The sequence below is a fragment of the Monopterus albus genome, unplaced genomic scaffold (genome assembly GCF_001952655.1).
Source record: "Monopterus albus unplaced genomic scaffold, M_albus_1.0 scaffold44.1, whole genome shotgun sequence".
Lineage (NCBI taxonomy): Eukaryota > Metazoa > Chordata > Actinopteri > Synbranchiformes > Synbranchidae > Monopterus > Monopterus albus.
This window is the reverse complement of record NW_018127924.1, coordinates 1,181,972-1,202,032: the sequence shown is the minus strand read 5'-3', so window position 1 is coordinate 1,202,032 and position 20,061 is coordinate 1,181,972. Positions and strand designations below refer to the sequence as shown.

Genomic DNA, 20,061 nt, shown 5'->3' with positions numbered 1-20,061 from the left:
TGACCCATGTGAAGTGTGTTCATCAGAATGCCAGTGCAGGTCTCTCTCATATTTTGAGCTTGCTGAGGGGGATGGTGAGAGGGGAGGAAGCAAGAGGCACTAGAGCACTCCTATAAATGGAAAACTAATAACAGATTTTTAGTCTGCTTTCTCCTTTGCCGGCTGGTTGGCTGGCCCTGGGGCTGTGTTGGTGTGTGGCGCAGCAGCAATCAGAGGTCATAATTTCATTGGCGGTTAGCATCAGGTTCAATTTTTCTAGTAGGTTACATTTACCAGAAAGTCTGGATTGTGTTACTGTGTACCAGCAGAATCAGTGCAGAGCTGCAGAATCCTTCTACCTTTCCAAGAGGAGCCAGGCATCCCCAAAGGGGAAGGGGAGTGCACACACATATTTAGAGATACACACAGATACATACACACATATGCAGTGTCTGTTAGTGCCAAGGTTCCTTATACATTCAGTTAGCCTATATACACCCTTCAACTCTATATATAAATGCATATACAGTATGTATGTACAGTCATGGCAAAGAAAATAGTGGCACCCCTGCATTTCTGCCAGATAATGTGCCACTTCTTCCAGAAAACTGTTGCAATCACAAGTTCTTTGGTATTCTTACATTTATTTCTTTTGTTTGCATTGGAACAAGATAAAGACAAATCTGATACATTCACACAGACCTCCAAAAATGGACTGGTCAGAATTATCAACTTAATATTTGGTAGCAGACCCTTTGGACAAAATAACTGAAAGCAATCACTTCTTGCAACCATCAGTGAGTTTCTTACAGCTCTCTAGTGAAATTTTGGACCACTCTTCTTTTGCCACCTGCTCCAGGTCTCTCAGATTTGAAGGGTTCCTTCTCCCAACTGCTGTTTTCAGATCTCTGCACGGGTGCTCTATGAGATTTAGGTCTGGACTTATTGCTGGTCATTTCAGAACTCTCCAGCACATTGGCTGACACCATTTCTGGCTGTTTGGAAGTTGATCGGCGTTCTTTATCCACCACTCAGACAATCCTCCATTGCAATATGCCATCTATTTTTCTCTTTCGTCCACATCCATGGAGATCAGCTACAGCGCCATGGGCTGTGAACACAGGAACAGCCAGATCTCTGGAGATGGACGTGTAGCCTTGAGATTGTCCAGGCTTTTCCACTATTCTCGAATCCTTAGACAATTCTTTGCTCTTATTTCTTTTCTCCATGCTCTGTGTCGTCCACACGACACAAAGTAGGAGTCAACTTTTCTCAAATGTAACTGGTTGCAAGTGTGATTTCTATATTGCCAGCACCTGTTGATTGCTGCAGGTGAGTTTCATTACAAGTTCTGTGTGGAATGTATCAGATGTGGCTTTTATTTGTTCTTCCAGTGCAAATAAAAGAAAGAAATGCAAGAAACCAAAGAATTTGTGATTGCAAAGATTTTCTAGGAGAAGTGGTGCGTTATCTGACAGAAACACAGGGATGCTAATATTCTTGATCATGACTGTATTCTGAAACACAGCTTTTCAAATGCCATCCTGGGGAGCGTTTAGAGGTGCTGGATTGGGAATTGATTGGTTATGTCTGTGGGTGTGCATATCTATTGACTCTTGTTAGTGGTCCATTCAGACTGAGGAGGATGATAGTTTTTGTTTGGACAGAACTGGTGAATGTTTAGGGTAGAAAAATGTGGAGAAGTTATTGCACAAGAAAAAGTGAAGGTTAAGGGGCTTAAAACTGAAATGTCCAGTCAAAGCACAAATTTATATATACATTTTTTTTTTCTGGTGAAGGTTGACCTGGAATATGTGTAGTCTGTCTTTTCACAAGAAAAAGACAACAATGAAAACATATAGCATGTGATTTCTACATTATTCTAAATGTATGTTTTACTTATTCCAGGAATGTGACCAGGTACATATTGACGATGTGTCCTCCGATGACAACGGCCAGGATCTAAGGTAAATTGCTCAATTCCTATCTTTTTTTTGTTCATGGTTCAGATTCATGTTTGTAGGTGACACGTATCCAGCTTCAGTCTGAACACCATAGCCCTCTTAAACTACCATTCATAGATTAAACTGAAATGTGAGCTGTCGTATGTGTACAAAAATAACATCATTTGTGCACAATTCCCTCAAAAACTACTTGGTTATGGTATGTTCCTTTTAATTTGGCTGGTTTCTGTGTAAATGTTCAACAAAGGTAAAGCTATCCTAGACTCTCCACAGACCCCTGTCGCTGTTGTTGCTTCCCTTTGTTTATTTTAACCGGTTTGTGAGAGACTGACACTGAATGATGATGACGGGCAATATGCACATGCACAGAGGAGTGAGGCACTGAAAAAATCCACATGAATTATGATCTGACCATTCTGACAGTGGTTGCATGGTCAGAGATCGGATGTGAATTAGATCTAGGACTACATATGCAAGAGGCCCAGATCTGATCTGAAAAAACTGATTTGGTTTGTCCACACATCCATGAAAAAAATCAGATGAGTCACTTGCAGAGGAAAGAAAATTGCATTTGAGTCACTTCAGCATAGTCTGAATGTAGCATTAGTGTCTTGGTTCATTAGTCAAGCTAAAATGTTAACCTGTCATCAGTGGTGAAGTAGCTTGTGCTAACAGATTCTTTATTTGTCTTAACCTCAGTACGTATAACTTCAGCGCTGATGGTTTCCACGCAGCAGCAACCAGTGCCAACCTATGTCTGGCCACAGGCGTGCGGGGAGGCGTGGACTGGATGAGAAAACTGGCCTTCCGCTACAGACGAGTAAAAGAAATCTACACCACCTACAAAAATAATGTTGGAGGTAATCCCCAACAAGCAGCAGATTTGTTGAGTAGAAATGAGTCTGCAGATGTGCATGCCCTTATTGTGTGGGCGTTTGTGTGTGTTCAAGTGTGCGTTCTAAAAGCACACATGCAACACCACTTGGTCTGGGTAAATTTTGAAAATTTTAGTGGCATTCAGAGAGCTGCTCCAACCCAAACAATGTTACCATACGTTTTAGGTCTGCTGGGCCCAGCCAAAAGGGAAGCCTGGTTGCAATTGCGAGCAGAAATTGAAGCTTTGACAGACTCCTGGTTAACGCTGGCACTGAAAGCGCTAACATTAATCCACTCAAGGTAAGACTTCAGTGAGGAAAATTGTACTTAGTCCAATACTGTACATATATAAACTTGTATGTAAATAGGTCAACTCCATACTCCCAAAGCTCTTAATTTCTCTTTCTGACAGGTTTTGCCTTTTAATTTTGAATGATCAGTGTGCTAAAAGATTTTACATGAAAAGGGAGTTGAGAGAGAATTCTTCATTGCTTCAACATAAGCAATTGATACATTACTGTTTTTATTTTCAGCACACTGTTTTCCATGGTCCTCCCTCATAGTGATTTAAAATAGTATCCCCTTTTTTCTCCTGCTCTGTCTACTGTAGGTCAAACTGTGTGAATATCCTGGTGACCACCACGCAGCTCATCCCTGCCCTGGCTAAGGTGTTGCTCTACGGTCTGGGAATTGCCTTTCCTATTGAGAATATTTATAGTGCGACCAAAATAGGTAAATATTGTTAAGTATGTGATTTGAATCTTTTTCATGTATTTTGTAATGTTTATCCTCTATAACAAATCTATCACTTTGTGACATGAGTGCTTCTTATTTTAGCAGTGTGAGTGTAAACAGTTAAGACATGCATATGCTACCTCAGTGACAGCACTGAGGCATAGGCTGTGTGGGAGGGTTAATGTTCTTCTATGAAGGAATCAGCCTAATCAGCCTGGGATTATTTTTCTGGAGCTGGGCCCCACCGGGCCTCTCCTGCTCAGTCTCTGCATATGAAACCACTTCTGCACATTTATGTCATTCCACAGCAACGGGGCCCCCTTCTCTTCCCATCTCCCTCCTTTTCCTCCTTCTCCTTCTTTACTGTTTCAAATGTAAAATAAACATAAAGCTTCACTCCTGCGCCATTTTCAGGCCCATCAGCAGAGATTTGGAGCAGAGTGTAGCTCAGGGTTCCTTGGAGCATTAAGCACACTGGTCTTCCTAGCCAGACCCTGTAACATGCAAGACTGATTTAGATTATTTAAGTCCATTTGTCCCAGGTTTGAGGAGGAGAAAGAGTGAGCTAATGCTTTGCAGATTGTCTTTATCTGTAGGCTGATTTTATCACATCTCATTCCTTAACTCAAAGTGTTTTACACTCTGCCCAGTTTTGTACATGTGGTGTTTTTAAGGAGGCTGTTGTCACCCTGTGCCTCTGAATCATCTTGATGGTGTGAGTCTCTGCATGTGTGTATATGCCTGTGTATTTGTTTGTATGCATTCAATGTGCCTCTAACATTCTGTTGTCAACTCCTCTACAGGGAAGGAGAGCTGCTTTGAGAGAGTAATTCAAAGGTTTGGGAGGAAAGTTGTTTACATTGTTGTTGGAGATGGTGTGGAAGAGGAACAAGGCTCAAAAAAGGTAAGAGGTCATGGAATAATAGATACCATATTCTGTATACACAGTGTATCTTGTATCTATTCATCCATCCATCCTTTTTGTGCCACTTATCTAGAGCTTGGTTGCAATGGCAGCACATTCAGCAGGGTAGTCTAGATGTCTCTCTCCCCAGTAAGGTTTTCCAACTCCCTCTGGGGGACCTTGAAGTGTGATCAAGTTAGATGAGTTGTATATTCTCTCCAGCATATCCTGAGTCTAACCTGCGGCCTAGTTGGGCATGCATGGAAAGCTTCCAATGTAAGGCTCACAGTGGCACTACTCCAAGCTCCATCCGGATATTCAGCTGTGCTTCGTGTCTGGCTGAACCCAGCTACCCTATGGAGGAAGCTTATGTCAGGCACTTATATTTGCAAATTCATTCAGTAACTGCCTGAAGCTCATGACCATAGAGTGGTGGAGTGTAGATTGACTGTTAAATTTGAAGCTTTGCCAACTGGCTTCATCACATTGGTCCAGTACAACACCCACATTACTGCTGATTCTGCTCCAATCCATTCAGTCTCATACTCCATTTTACCCTCAATCATAAATAAGACCCCAAAATACTTAAACTCCTTTGCTTTAGACAGCAACTCACCTCCATCCTGAATGGAACAATCTGCTGTTTTTAGCAGAGATCCATGGTCTCAGGTTTCCTGACTCTCATCCTACGCCACTTCACTGAAAACCACCCCAGTCCATGATGATGCTCATGGTTTGACGAAGCCAACAAGACCACATCACCTGAAAATAAGAAGAGAAGCAATTCTAAGGTCCCCAGACTGGACGCGCTCTTCCCTAGGATAAATAGTGGATCCTATCCGTGACAAGGCGGACAGCTCTGGCGAACCCCAACACTTACTGTATACATGTTTGCCTTCTGGCTGATAATATGTACACAGCTCTCACTCTAGTCATATAAGGATCAGATATCTTTGTTTCAATAAAAAAAAAAAAAAGTAACACATTAACAAAACAGTACCGAACATGGGAGACAAGACAACAGTTGCATGACATTACAAAAGGATATAGAGTGTTTAACAAGATCAGGACAAGGATCAGATATCTCATAACAATTGCCCTGACACCCACCACAAGGCCCCCTAAATGACCAAGTGATAGGCCTTATCCAAGTCCAGAAAATAAATGTAGACTGGATGGGCAAATTCTCATGGCCCCTCTAATAGCCCTTTTAAGGGTAAATCCAAGGTTGAATCCAAGGTTTGACAGTCTGTAGGACTCTACTTTCTAGCACGCTAGCATAGGTTTTCCCCAGGATATGTCAATTTGAGGTATTGTGATATGTCAATTTGAGGACCACCACCACAGGTCTGCTGGTGCACAGGCACTGTCCTCATCCTCCATGCACCACTGAAGAGATATGTTGGCCAAAACAGCCCAACAACATTCAGTGCCTTCAGTATCTCAAGTTGCATCTCATTGTTACCCAGTGTCTTGCTACTGAGGAGCTTTATAACTGCCTCAGAGACTGCTGCCAGAGATATGAGTTAGGATACCCACAAGTCATCAGACTGCATCTTCCTTCGAGGACAAAAGGAATTTCTCCCAAGGGAGACAATAATGTGGACTTGACATCTTAGTTACGTTCAGGAGCTTCTCCAAGTGTTCCTTTTACCGCCCAATGACATCCGCGGTCCGGGTCAAATGTTCTCCTTTTCCGCTGAGCACAGCCTGCACCATTCCCTGCTTTCCATACTTTTTCAGTATAAGGAATAATTTTGAAGGTGGTAGTTTAAGACCACAATGTTCTCAGCTCACCTTCACTACACATTTGTATTTGCCAGCGCTGTCCGGCATCTGATCCATCTCACCATCAGGTGGTGATTAGCTGACAGCTCAGACCTGCTTCTCTCTTCAACCAAGTGTCCAAGACATATAGCTGCTGATCTGATGAGACTCTTGACATTTTAAGCCTAAGCTGTTCTTGTACCAAGTACACTTAAATGGCTTTTCCATTATAGGAACCTACCGAAATGTGTTGCACCGAGTAATGCTCCTCACAGGTTCTGTTTGTTACGGTGTACCCACTTTGGAGGTGCCTTCTGGGAGCTACATTTCAGCACCCCTCAGGAGGTAGTACTAAAATCAAGTACCAGGATTACAAGGCGGAAGGGGGTATGTGTGCACAAAGCAATTGCCAGTGATTATTTAAATGTCCATATCTTCACACCTCAAGCATCAGCATTACAAGCACTGTGTGTAAACACACAGCTTGACTGAGTGTGTGAGAGGGGAGCAGCCCCTCCCTCCTCTAAACAGAGACTGACAGAGAGAAAATACTGTGGAAAAATGGCCCTCGTCAACCCTGGAGGCTATGCTTGGTGATGGTTAAGGAAAGTACAGGGTATACCGCTTGTTAGGTTCCAATAGTGGAAATGCAGCAATATGAATCATGCAATGTTCAAACATGGTGTTTGTTATGGCCAATTCAGGACTAACACAGAGGTCCAGTAAAAAAAAGAACCTTTTGGGTCTGGATCAGGCGGGACATCCCTCCCAGTCAACCCCTCCACATCTTCCATCATTGCCCACATAACTGTTGAAGTTCAACAGAACGGCAGAGTCCTAAGTGGTACCCATTCCAGGACCCCACCCAGAGTCTTCAAGAGAGCTGGATACTATGAACTGCTGTTAAATGCATATGTACAGAAAACAGTCGGAGCCTTTCTCCCAGCAACTTAGTCACATGGGGATGACACTCTACAACACACAGTGGTGCTCAGCCAGGAGCTTGTCAGTATCCCAAGAGACACCTGACATCTCACCCTGTGTAACTCTGGAAAAGAAAAAAGTCAACCCCTTCTGTAGAAGCTTGGTTCCAGATCCAGTGTTGTGCTGTATCTAGCTGCATGTATATATCTAGCACAAAATCAAACTCCGTCCCCACCAGAGAGGTGATGTTTCATATCCCTACAACCAGTATACAGTGCCCAGGATCTGAGCATCTAGTTACCTGCTTTTGCCTGCTGCCCAACTTGCATTGCATCAAATTTCTTATTCCGCTGGTGGTGTGCCGACAGGGTGGGTTCCATGTAGCTTTTTGTTGCTGTGCCCAATGGGGCTGCAGGATCAATCATTTTGTGAGTGTGGTTTAGATCCCTGTGTGATTTCAGTCTTATGTGACAACGATTCTGCTGTGTTTGCTTTAGCAGGGAGATACTTTGCATCAAACCAAGTGGTTTTTGCTAAGCTGCGTTAACTAATAGCAAGAATGCGTTATATCACGTGTTGAGTTGTAGACAGGAATAGAAGACTGATTCAAAAACTAATCCAATGTGTTTGACATAGTGAAAGATAATGTGTCCTCCTGCAACTATTTTTTACGTTGCACTGCCTGCCCAGTGTACACCTAGTGCCCAATAGCAGTTGAGGCAGAAATAAATCACATTGTGGTTCTTAAGTGTGGTCATTGGTTAACACAGCTTAGCGAGTAAAAGGGAGCAATTATTTTGATGCAGTGAATCTCACTAGTAATGCAAACATGGCAGAATCATTGTTGCATGAGACTGAGATCGCATAGGGTTCTAAATCACGCTCACAAAACGATTTATCGTGCAGCCCTAGTGCCCAGCATGTATCATGAAAACATTTAGCAGAAGTAGATCCTTGGTTTTAGTTTTCCTAAGGTTGAGAGTTCATTATGAATGCTTACAGAGCACAAAACATACCTGCCATTCCTTTTCAAAGAAAGTAATCACCACTCCAGCTCTTCTCCTCAACAATCTTATTATACTTTAATTCATTTATCCTTTTGTACAGCATCCAAGTACAAGCAAGAAAGTCTGTAAAGTGTAATCAGCGCTCTTTGTCTGCCATCTCAGGTTTACAGAGCAGCTGAGAGGAGAGATGGCATAATTATATATTCCTGCTCTGTGCCTTGAGGAGCATGAATGCTATACTGTATGTGTAATGCTAGACAAGCCCTCTCAGGCATGTTGAAGGCACACTGTAAACAGAGCATGCATAAAAGACTCAAATCATTGTTGATGAAATTAGAATATTTTAAGCACTGACAAACCTGTTAGCATGAGACTCACTGAGAAAGGCTCAAAGCTTATATCTCCTGTACTTTTTCAGGAATCATGACACTGTCTGTTCAGATGAATTTGACATCTGACTTTTCTGTTACCTGTTGGCTCTTGCCAATTTGTGTATTCAGCATTAATGCCAAGTTTGGGTGTAAACCAAATGCTGCATGCAAGCCAAACACAGCAAACATATTCATTAGTAAATTAATCAGTGGCTCAGGGGAATATTTCACTGAAAGTTTCAGCAAGCCACAATGTGAAGACATGGCATTTCCCTTTGATAAGCCTTCAGATCCTTTTTTCACATATTTCATGCTAAACAATGAGAAGAAGTGAGGACAGATGAAGAGTTATTGGGCAGTGATTAGGAAGAAGTGGCAAACTTCGCGCTGGATAAGTGTGTAAAGTGATAGCTCTGTATTATGAAATGCAAACACACACTGGGAATATGGTCTTGAGGGATGATTGCAGAAAAAGATGCAAATATTTTTACTCAGTCTTGAGTTGTTGGAGTGTGACACTGATGGAAGGATAAGGCATTTTTTTTCTCGTCTGAGTGGTTTGTCCCACAACACGCCATGTGGTAAAAGGTTTCTGTGTCAACATCGGAGAGGACATGAAATAACACAACAATTTCACCCGTCAGGAGGCGCATATCAGATGTGACACTGTGTGGAACTACAAAAGCAAATGTCTAAAAGCTGTCTCAGCCCTCATTCCTTCACAAAAAAAAATCCACAATGCCTGAAACAATTCTGCCTTTAGTTATTACCATTGCCTGGGAGTGAAGGCAGAGATGAGATAACATCTCCAGCTTTTAAACTTGAAAGCAAAGACAATTTACAAAACAAAAAGCAAAGAGCTTTTTAAGGGTCAGTGCAGGCTCTCTTAAGCGGAACATATGCCTGGGAGAGGCCCTACCTTTGGTAAGGGTAGGGTAATGGCCTCCACACACTGAAGAGCTGAGGACCTTACCTGACAAACTCGTTTCATTTTCTGCAACTTGAGTTTCTCACCCATCCTCTTCTTGGAAGGAGTAGCTCATCTGTGCTGTTCTAAAGACACGCTGCCAGACAGGAGGTTAATTCAAAAGACTGTGTGGAGTTTGTTTCTGTTGAGGCTGAAAACAGCTATTGCCTGGCTATTGATATAACTGCGAGTTGATGCAGCAGAAAATTTAGAATTTCAGATGTGCTATTTACTGTAGCTACATAGATGTATAGACGAAGGAGCAAGACCAGCAGCTGTGGTGTGTTACTAATATGATAGCTTTTCCCAGTGAATGAACCAGACTTGCATTATTCATTGAGCAATTAGCTACAATGTAAAGCATAAAGTCTCGGATGGGCTGCAAGCAATGATTATTTTCATTATCAATTAATTTGTCCATTATTTTCTTGATACCAATTAGTTGTTAAAATGTAAGAAAGTAGTGAAATGCCCATCACAGTTCCCCAAGATCTCACCTATAAATTGATTGCTTTGTCCAAGCTACAGTCCAGAATCCAAAGAGATTACATTTGATTTACAATGAGATAAAACTGAGAAAATCCACATGTGAATCTGGAACCTCAGAATTTTTTAAATTTTTTATTGATAAATAATTGCCATGTTTTCTATCAGTGGACTAATCTATAAAATGATCAACTCTTTCAGGCTGAAGATGTGTACAATTTAGAATTTTTCTTTGTTATAAATAAAACTTGACATATTATGATGCTTTTATCCCTCCCTCAGCACAACATGCCCTTCTGGAGGATCTCCAGCCATTCAGATCTCATGGCCCTGCACCATGCTCTAGACCTGGAGTACTTGTAGTACTTGTACTGCACCACTCTCGTACATCCTGCACCACCCCAGCACACCCTGCAGCCTTTCACCTTCACCCTCCAACGGTGTCCCACACTCAGAAAAAAAGCCCCTGTGCTGCCTGGACTGTCTTCCACCACACAGAAAGAAAAGAAGAGGAGAATGGGGGAAAAACAAAGGCTGAGCACACGGTTAATGTGCTGACATACAGTCACACTTTGTCGTAACACAACTTTTTTTTTTTTTCTGAAAGCAAAAGAGGGAGGTGAATTTACAGCGCTGAAGCTGCTTTCCCCTGGTTACTGTGAACTGGCTGCTTTCTGAAGCAGTCAAAGTGTTTTACAGCCCTCTCTTTGTGCCGGGACTCTGTCAGGGTTCACACCTGTGAGGAGAGCAGAGCTACTGATGGTCTTGTCTGCCTCATGTCATCTCCCCACAGAACTCAGCTTAGTAAACTACAGGCCCACAACAACTGGTGGTGACATTTCTCCATCTGTCTAGTACTTGGTCTCACACACCCATGCCCTCCCCCTTGCTCTTCATCCCCTTTATTTCTGTCTTTTAGTCTCCTTTCTGTCATGAGACAGAGAGACAAAGTGACTGCTCCTCTGTTAACCGCCAGCCTGGGAGTCCTGTACTTCTTATTTATGAACAGAAACTTTGTGCGTGGCACCGTGCCACTTAGAAGGTACCTCGATGACAAAAGACTCGTGCCTTTTACAAAGTACTGTTGATTTCCACCACAGCAAGACCTTCATAGAAGAAACAAAGAAGAGGTTTTCTAATAATTTAAGAAAATTACAAAGCATTTTATTTACAATGCTGAGACAATCGTGTACAGAGGAAATCCTTTTTGCGTGTATAAGTTTGTAATCACTGGACTGTTCCTTGCTATATTCATTTAGGTACGTGCTCTTGAAAGATAATGCTTTTTCATTGAAGTAAAAAAGGCATCCTATCGCACATGAGCTTGTGCAACGCCTGTAAGTGTTGATGTGTTCAAGTTTTGTTCATTAAACAAATATGTAAATAATGGGATTTTGTGATAAATCATTTTGTCAAGACCAAATGCATGAATGTCAAGTGACAGTGAGCTTTCATTTGATTTTATGATGTTTCTCATCCGTACAGAAAACTTCAGTCCCATCATTATACAGCATAACAGGTCTACGCAACTCCTTTTTAGACTCACATTTCAAGGCAAAGAGGTACTTGTTTTTTAGTTTTTCAGCATGGAATCTTGCAACTTGCGCTTATGGCATTTCACCAGATTTAAGCCCTGACCTTGAATTTTGGAAGCAAACTTAATTCGGCTAATTCGGTTTTGGATATGGCATATGGCAGTGTCCTGCGTCTTGTGAGTCATTTTAACAGGTTTAGATAAATCTAAGATTTGAAGAGCAGGCTTGAATAGGTTTTATCTTTTATACATGCACTACAGCAACTCTTGTACAGTGAGCATAATTTTGTATGATGTATTGTTTTTATTTCCACTTTGAAAATACATTGTGTCCTTCTTTGACATAACTGAAATACATGAAGCTGTTTTCATAGTGTTTCTACAACTGTGGAAAGGGAAACCATAATTAACATTGAGAGAAAAGCCACTAACTTTGAAGGGTTTGTGAACATACAGGACATGTGCTATTGACTGTGAATTTCGTAAACAGAAACCAGCTTGTTGTGTTTCTAATTTTTCCCTCCTTTGCACATGATCACTGTTGGTCTTTACATTTCAAGTCAGATGACTTCTCGTGCCCTCCCTTCCCACCTATACTACTCAAAACAACTTCTCCCCCACACTCCGAGGTATCTACGTATTGCTGCTAGATCAAGGTAATGGTAGGTAGATAAACAGAGGAAATGTTTTGTAGATTCACACAACATGCTTTTTTATTATGTTGCAAACTGGAAATACTTCATACTACATGGGCCTCATTGTGAAATGCAAAAGATTGTCTGTGTACAGAAGTTTTTGACATTATTATTTGATTGTGTTTAAATTAATAAAACTTATTTGTGAACTGTTATGTGTTGCTCACAACTTTTCTTCATTTCAAACTGCATATTATATACTGATATTTTAAAAAGTGTCCGGTTAAAAGCGTTAAACGGTAACAGGTGATTTTCTATTTTTAGGTTTTCCACAAATCCTGCACAGCAGTGATTCTCAGTGGAGGCAGTAGCGCCCCTCAGAGAACGTCAGGGGGGCGGCGGATGTCTGGCAGCAATGAGGATGACGTTTCGGATCATAATGGTGAGCGCTAACGAAGCAGGTGTTACACAGCTTCATGCGTAACAGGCAGAAATAAGACAATCAAAGAAGAGACTGATGCTTCAAGCAGTGCCTCATTTATAGAGAATCTAACTTATCTCATCACAGATGTTGCCATATCTTATTCCCAGAACACACAACTTTGTGTTTTTCACCAGCGCTTATGGGCATTGGTTAGCTAGGATTATTTGGTGCAGAAGAACAAAGCAAATGAGTAATGTGGATTGTTTTCTGTGTGAGTTAATTGCGCCGCAGTTGTCTATTTATGCCTAGTGGCTCCAGAAGAGGGGATCAGACAAGTAGAGCCCTCATTCCTATTGCCTTATTTCCCTTTTTTAAGGTAAATATATTCTATGAGGTACAGTAAGATTGTGTACATGATGATAAAAGTTTTGTTGATGTTGAATGTGAGAGGAAGGTACTTTTTAAATATTTTGTTGTTTCAGTTTAGGCCGAGAGTATAAGCAAATGGTGTAAGTTAATGGAGATTTGCGATGCTGCCATAGTCTTTTGTTTGTATAATCTGTGTTTATTGTGCATTAGTATCACTGGAATAATATTACTATCACTGCTTTACACACTTATGTTAATTAAATCCACACAATATGGTCCATATAGTACTTTTTACATGAAAGCTACATCTTAACTCCTGACACGCTTTGATGACTTTTATGGAATAGTTTGTGTCACTTTTTAAAATGATGCAAAGGAGCTTTATATTTTTGTGGATGCATTTCTGTTTAGATATTTTTCATAACTCTCATGAGGCATCTTCTGTCTTCAACAATATCGAACATGTCATACATTCTCGAGTGTCTTCAAGCCAAGCCAGTGCTCACTCCAATATTAGTAATAGTTCTGACCTTACAGCATATGTCTGTAGAGCCTCCATGCATAATTTACATATATCAGACTTCTCCAAGCCATAGAGAACTAAGTTAGTTTCAATAGCACATGAAAAATATTTGACAATCCAACATGTAACACTATCCTGAACAGGAAAGAAAGCATTTGGCCCCCAAACCCACACTGGGGAATTAAGCATGCATGCAATTTTATTTAGAGCCGTTTAATATCCAAATCAATAATGCTCTCAGATGGAGTGGTAATGATGGCCAGGGTAAGGCATGTGCGTCTGCCAGGTTGTACAAAGCAATGCGAGTTGGACTTCTACCACTGGAATGCACCAGCACAATGACCCCTAATCTGCCTTCCCCACTTTCGAACAGCTGAAAGACAAAGTAATGTCTGAGGTACTGACTGGCTGTTTTTCTAGGAGAGGAGTACTGCTTTCTGCTGCACAGAATAGAGGTCTGTTCTCTTTGATATGTTTTCCTGATGCTCAGAGACCTGGCAGACAATGTCAGTCACAACCAGAGCAGACAATTTGTTTAAAAAAAAAAATAAAAAAAGTGTGTGGTGTTGCGGGGGGGTTGGGTTAAAACTAGACTATCCTATCTGGCTTGTCATTTACGTAGCACAGTCCTCTATTGGAAGTGCACAATGAACTTGTCGTGTTCACGTTTATTGAATGTGTTCCTGTACTTTAATCATTAATTTATTATTAATTTACAGTGTCCATGTGTTTCTCAAAAGGCTTGATCTTCACTCAACTCCCATCCACCCCCTTGAAGAAATAAAGAAGCCATTACCTCTGTTGGGTATTCCTCTCTGGGACGTCCCAGCAAATCACCCACTCTCTATAAAACTCTGTGCAATAATAAACAATGCCAGTGGTGATGTATGACCTTGCCCAGACAGTGATTTCATGCAGATTTCCATAGAAGGGGCGGTGAATCACAGTTGAACTAATATTGTATTACTTGCATATCAAATTCCTCCCCAAAAAACCTGATCTGCCACATCTCTTTTACGAGCAGGAAGCCTATTAATAGGCCTATGTTCTCCTCTTGGTGGCTAGTGTGTCTTAAGTTAGGGGAATTTGTCTCTGTAGCAAGCGGATGTCCACAGATCAAGACAATGAGAAAGAGGGAGGGGGAGAATTAGACACAAAGCTTTCATCCTTAGCAGAGTTGCATGGAGTTTCTGTACAATCTTAAAACCAGAACGGAATTTTATTAGGTTGTTTCCATCTCTTTATTCTTAATTTGGCTGATGCTGTGTCTTGAGGCAGGATAGACAAACCAACTGTCACTGATTGCAAATCCTCCTCCTATCATTTTAAGATGAAGAAAGGCTTCTTACTGCTCTCCAGATTTCAAGGCTCAGTTAGTCCTGGCAGACAGCAAGCGTGTCAAACCTTGCTGCCATGCTTTTGTGGGCAGTGGTGCTAAATTGGGCCCTTTGTTTACTGTTTGTTTATTTCTCCGTTACTGGGATTTGACAGGCACAGTGCGGCATGAACAGCTGGTAACCGGGAAGCTCCAGATGCCAGGGATCCTAGCCAGTAGTGTCAAATATGCCTGTGCCACACAGACAAGGCAATCGACAAGTGAGTCTAGACTGTGACAATGCTATTAATGTATATTAGTGGAGAGTTTGAATCTGACTGGTCTAAAAGATATTTGGTCATCGATGTTAATGGACTTGTAGAGTTGTGCTTTGTAGAAGTAGCTGTTGTGGCAAAACCCATACTGTTTCAATAAAGCACTGAAATGCAACTCTTCTGTGTGCTAGGCCTTTAGCTGCTGTCTTTATGTATTCTGATTGCAATATTTAACAATTTTTAGGGGAGTTGCAGCAGTAAAAATCCTGCTGTGCACCTCCTGCAATAAAACATTACATTGTCAACAGCAGTTGGTACTTCACTCTGAGCAGATTCAGCAACAAAACCAAACTTAAAACATAACCTCCAACCACAGCTCATAACCACTGCAGGGTTGTAGTGTTTGAATCATTATGAGAGCATGTGGCATTGCCAGAACCAAAGCTAGAATGATGTTCCCTGTCTGCAAACCACACCGCAGCTCCACCTGCATCTGTGGTCAAACACACAGACTGCCTCATATTTACTGGACCCGCAGCACCAGTCCATTTGAAGGTAAGTGGCAGAGATTTTTATTGCAAACTGAGGCCAACATGTTTTTAAGTATGCCTGGTTATGATTTTCTTAGCTAACTCAGAGTTATGAGCTACCATATCTCTGAGAGTTTATTTGGCTGCTGCAGCCCATTCAGACCTCCCTGTATGCTCTGTGTGTGTTCATGCACAGGGTGTTTACATATGTGCAAGTTTGTGTATGCTCTGAAATGTATATCTGTATGTATGTAAGGACCTCCCTCTGTGATGATAATTTGGTGTCTCCAATGGTTGAGAGCCACTCCCTTGAGCCAGATCTGCAAGGGATGCAATGAAAAAAGCCCAAGAGGTATGACCACCATCCGTTTGGCCTAATGCCCCTCTAAAAGTAAGAGGTGAAGCTGAGATAATGAGCACTGAATCAAGGGCAACACAATGAACACGATTCACTGGCTGGAAACTACAATGACCCCATCTGGGTCATATGGGTCAAAAGAGTGCCTATGTCACAGATTGCCTGCTTCCATGTTGCCCCCATGCACCTGCTAAAGAACTGGAGAGCATGTGTGCAGGGCATATCCAGGTATTACATACCTGACCTTCCTTTAAGGAAGACATTATTTTTTTTAGTTCCATTGTATTACAATGACATATTACAATGGATATCTCAGAACCTGTACAGCTAACACCAAAACGGTTTCCATATAAATCTAAGGGGGGCACCTATCTTGTAAATGTAGAAGAGCCACATGAGTGTTGTTTTATGCCATATTCTCTTGTTCTTTGGATCTGACTCGCTTTCTCTTAAGCCCATAGTGCTTCAGTAGGAATGTTAATGTTTCATTCCATTTGGCTGAAATGGTTTCTTTCCTCTCCCTCTGTCTCAGCAGGGGACACAGAAGGGATAGAGAGGCAGCACCGGGCAAGGAGCCACTGGGAGAGGATAAAATATTCTATATCCTGGGTGACTGTGCTCTTCTGGAGGATCACAAAGGGTTTAACTAGTGGATAAAGGAGAGCCAAGTGGTAAGTGACATTTCTGGTTTGGGAATATGGCAGTCAGCAGTATGGAGCCTCGCCAAGTCTCCCATCCTGGCCAGAAAATGCTAAAAAGGCTTGGGAGAGTGTAAACACAAGAGTGGCTAGCAGTACAGGAGGAGAAGGGAGGGATGGGGGGGCGTCCAGGGGGACAGATCTGTTAACCATCAGTGGCTGTTTCATCCTGCCGCCCCTCTCCAGACTCTTCAAGGGAAGCTTTGTGTACCTGCTTCACAGACAGGAGCTGGGAATTTGGTGAACAGGAAACCAAGACCCCCACCACCTCCCTCCCTTCCGTCCCCACACCTCTGCCCATTCTGCTTTCCCTGTGCCCCCAGCTGGCCCCAGGCACACAACTGACATTCACCCCGTTCTGTGCCCTCTTCTAAACTACCCCCTGCTTACTCTGTGCTCTCCAGTCGCTCATACCTCCTCCCTGAATGGGCATTTTGTACAAGATGCCATTTGAAACACAGGTAATGTTGATTAGGGGGAGCTGACTTGTCCTGCTGGGTTGGAAATGCAACTGTGCAGTGGTATGATCTCGCTTTGATATCAAAGGTAATGCTTTGAAGTACACTTCATCCAACTGCAGTCATCACTCAGCTCTGATATTTAAGCTTGCCCTGCATAATCTTGAAATCTCAATCGATAATTCATGATCTTTCCTCTGAAGCACCAGCTCAGAGAATCAGAGCACTGACAGAGTTCACTATGTTAATTGTTTCAGTTAGTTTATGAGCTATTCAGGCCTGTTCAGCCACCCAGCCTATGCCAAGTCACATCAGTATTTAGTCTACTAGAAGGATATTATTTCTGACAAAAAGCTGCTAGGCCTATTACTGTTACACTGCAAAAATGAGCTTGGCACGAGTGAGAGAGAGTTCACAAGAGTAATGCATGTATGGATGAGGAACAGTGATTGTCTAATCATGGCTTAGCAACTGTTACTAGGCACATCGGGTCAGGCTTTGGATTTCTTCACTTTATTAGTCAGCATGCATGGGGCTGTAGTAAGAGAGTTTGGAGGGTCATATCTTCTTTCTTCTCCCTGTTTTTGCTTTTCCAAACCAGAACCACAAGATCAATAGTGTAAGAACTTCGGTAAAGGGAAAAGAATTCAGAGGGTCTGTTTCCTCTAAGCTAAGATGTTGACAACTCACAAAATACAAGTCTGAGTCAAGTCTGAAGGTCCTAGGTCACTCTCTATTGCAAGAACATTTTCTCCTTTTGGATTCCGTTCGGTGTTTTCCTGTGGTACTGCTTTACATGGACTTTAAGACAAGGATTACTTACAGCTTGTAACGGTAAAGTAAGATTGATTTTCACTTGTGAAATGATTTCCCCTGTTACTTGGTTTTGGCTTTTCTTTCATTAGATCATCCAAATGCAGCACAAGAGTCTGGCATTTTCTACTGTTTGAACTATCCAGAAGCCCTAGTGCAGTGTGGCGATGGGTAGAACGCATCTTATAAGCCCCTGTGATACAGTATATCTATGGCACTAGAAAGGAGAAGATCCATGTATCATCTGTTCAATTTTGTCACTCAGTCTGTAGAGCAAAAAACGAAGAGGCCATGTGTCAACTTTAGTAAACAAAATAATAAAGGTCCATATTTGTCATAAACAGAAATTAAACGTCTTTTTTGTGACTATACTTAGAAACAACCACTTTTAGATGAAAACTTTTTTTTTTTGGACTATAAAAGACAAAATCCTGATCCTTTTTGCTGGTTGCCTACTGTCAACATTTACAATAAATTCCAAATAGTAAACTTGCCATAATTATCAAGCCTTTCATACGCCTCAACCAGAAACTTGCTCTGGCTGCCTCATTAGCAGCCCCAGATTACACCCAGCCTTTCTCTTTGGATGATGCCAAGTTGGATAGTGACCGGACTTTTTTTTTTTGGACTATAAAAGACAAAATCCTGATCCTTTTTGCTGGTTGCCTACTGTCAACATTTACAATAAATTCCAAATAGTAAACTTGCCATAATTATCATTTAAAAAGTGCTGGAGTAGCAACAGGTGTCCTGTGCCCTGAAATAGCAACAAGCCTAAATGCGTTGAAACATCATTCCATAGACGGTGTGTAAAATTACAACCTCACATATGATCAGTTAAATCACCACCCCACACAATTTTTAGAAAAATGATTTTAGCTTCAAAAATGGCATCTTTTGCATGACTAATGTACTAGTCATAGCTGATAGAGTTGGACTGCCATGTGTTCGTTAATACATATAGCAATGAAAAGAAATATTCATCCTTGGCACAGAGTTGACACTAATCATAAAGGCTTCATTGTGAATGCTGACTTGTCTCCCAGTATGCTAAATTTAAAAAATGGATGTAACCTAATACGAAATGGCAGTGGTGATAAGATCTGGAGTCAGCCCGTGTCCCTGCAGGCCCTTCTCCTCGCTACACCAGCACAGTGACAAGAGGTGTTCACAAAGCTGTGAGCACTCTGCAAATGGACAGGTGTTTTCTTTTTTTTTTTTTGCGAATAAATTCATTCCCAAACCTTAAATTACATCTTCCCCTCAAAAAAAGTGTGATCTCAAACCCTGAGGCAGTGTTTGTCTGAGACGACATGTTAGCTGGGGTAGCAGTGTGTGTGTGCGTGCATGCATGTGGTTTTGCCACTTCAAATATGAATGCTGGTGTTTTTGAATATGATTAAAGAATGTACAAGGGATTTTGAACATCTGTGCACGTTTTATGTATCCGTAAACTCATTTGTGCATATGTGTGTAAGTGTGCATGTGTGTGTAGAGTGAGAGAGTCACTCTACAGCACTATGACAACTGTAGGGCTGTCTGATCCTCGCTCTCTAATTGTCTGTGACCTCGTAACTGGAGACGCTCACTCAAGGCAGGAGGAGGGCCTTTCACACGGCAATCACTTTTGGATTTGTAGTCTCTGCAGCTCCTGAATACCACTGCCAAAAAAGTGCTTATATACAGGTGTGACCATCTCTTTAAATCCAAAACCTCACTGACTGGCAGTGAACGTGTGAGTTTGTCAGACACTCAGGTCAGCTTTGACATTCTGAAAAAGGTTATATGCTGTATCATTTGATATTATTCTAGTATTATCTCAAGTGTAACCTATAGGCATACATACTGTATAAAAACAAACAAACATTATGATAAAACTAAACAGAGTATTGGAAAGTAAGGGAAAAAAGTAATTTGGTTTTAAATTGTACATTAAAATAGTCTTTCTTTTTGTGGAAACATGAGAGAGAAAATGACAAAAGATGGGGGAAAGACATACTTGTTAGACTGAATATACCAGTGACTAGTAGACAGGGGATAAAAAAGAAACACGAGATCCTTGCTCAATTCACAAAGTGTGTGGGTGAATTCGGTTTTGAGATCCTTATATTGTACTTTTCATGCTTTCCACTGTCCTCTGTCTCTACAC

The 20,061-nt window shown here is 41.6% G+C and overlaps 1 protein-coding gene across 7 annotated transcripts in view; it reads left to right on the top strand.

Annotated features, from left to right (window-relative positions):
* The window catches only part of eya1 (EYA transcriptional coactivator and phosphatase 1), a 66,997-nt gene extending 54,711 nt beyond the window's left edge, over positions 1 to 12,286 (top strand). For 5 of the 7 annotated variants that reach the window (XM_020600019.1, XM_020600017.1, XM_020600018.1 and 2 more), the window contains exons 12-17: positions 1,888 to 1,946; positions 2,643 to 2,803; positions 3,005 to 3,119; positions 3,430 to 3,551; positions 4,358 to 4,458; positions 10,263 to 12,285. In XM_020600019.1, the coding sequence (XP_020455675.1) occupies positions 1,888 to 1,946; positions 2,643 to 2,803; positions 3,005 to 3,119; positions 3,430 to 3,551; positions 4,358 to 4,458; positions 10,263 to 10,343 (639 nt within the window). In that variant the 3' untranslated portion in view covers positions 10,344 to 12,285. Of the gene's footprint in view, positions 1 to 1,887; positions 1,947 to 2,642; positions 2,804 to 3,004; positions 3,120 to 3,429; positions 3,552 to 4,357; positions 4,459 to 10,262 lie in introns of all 7 variants that reach the window. The other 2 variants (XM_020600022.1, XM_020600020.1) reach the window with 1 other exon arrangement.
* Positions 12,287 to 20,061: the final 7,775 nt, after the last annotated feature.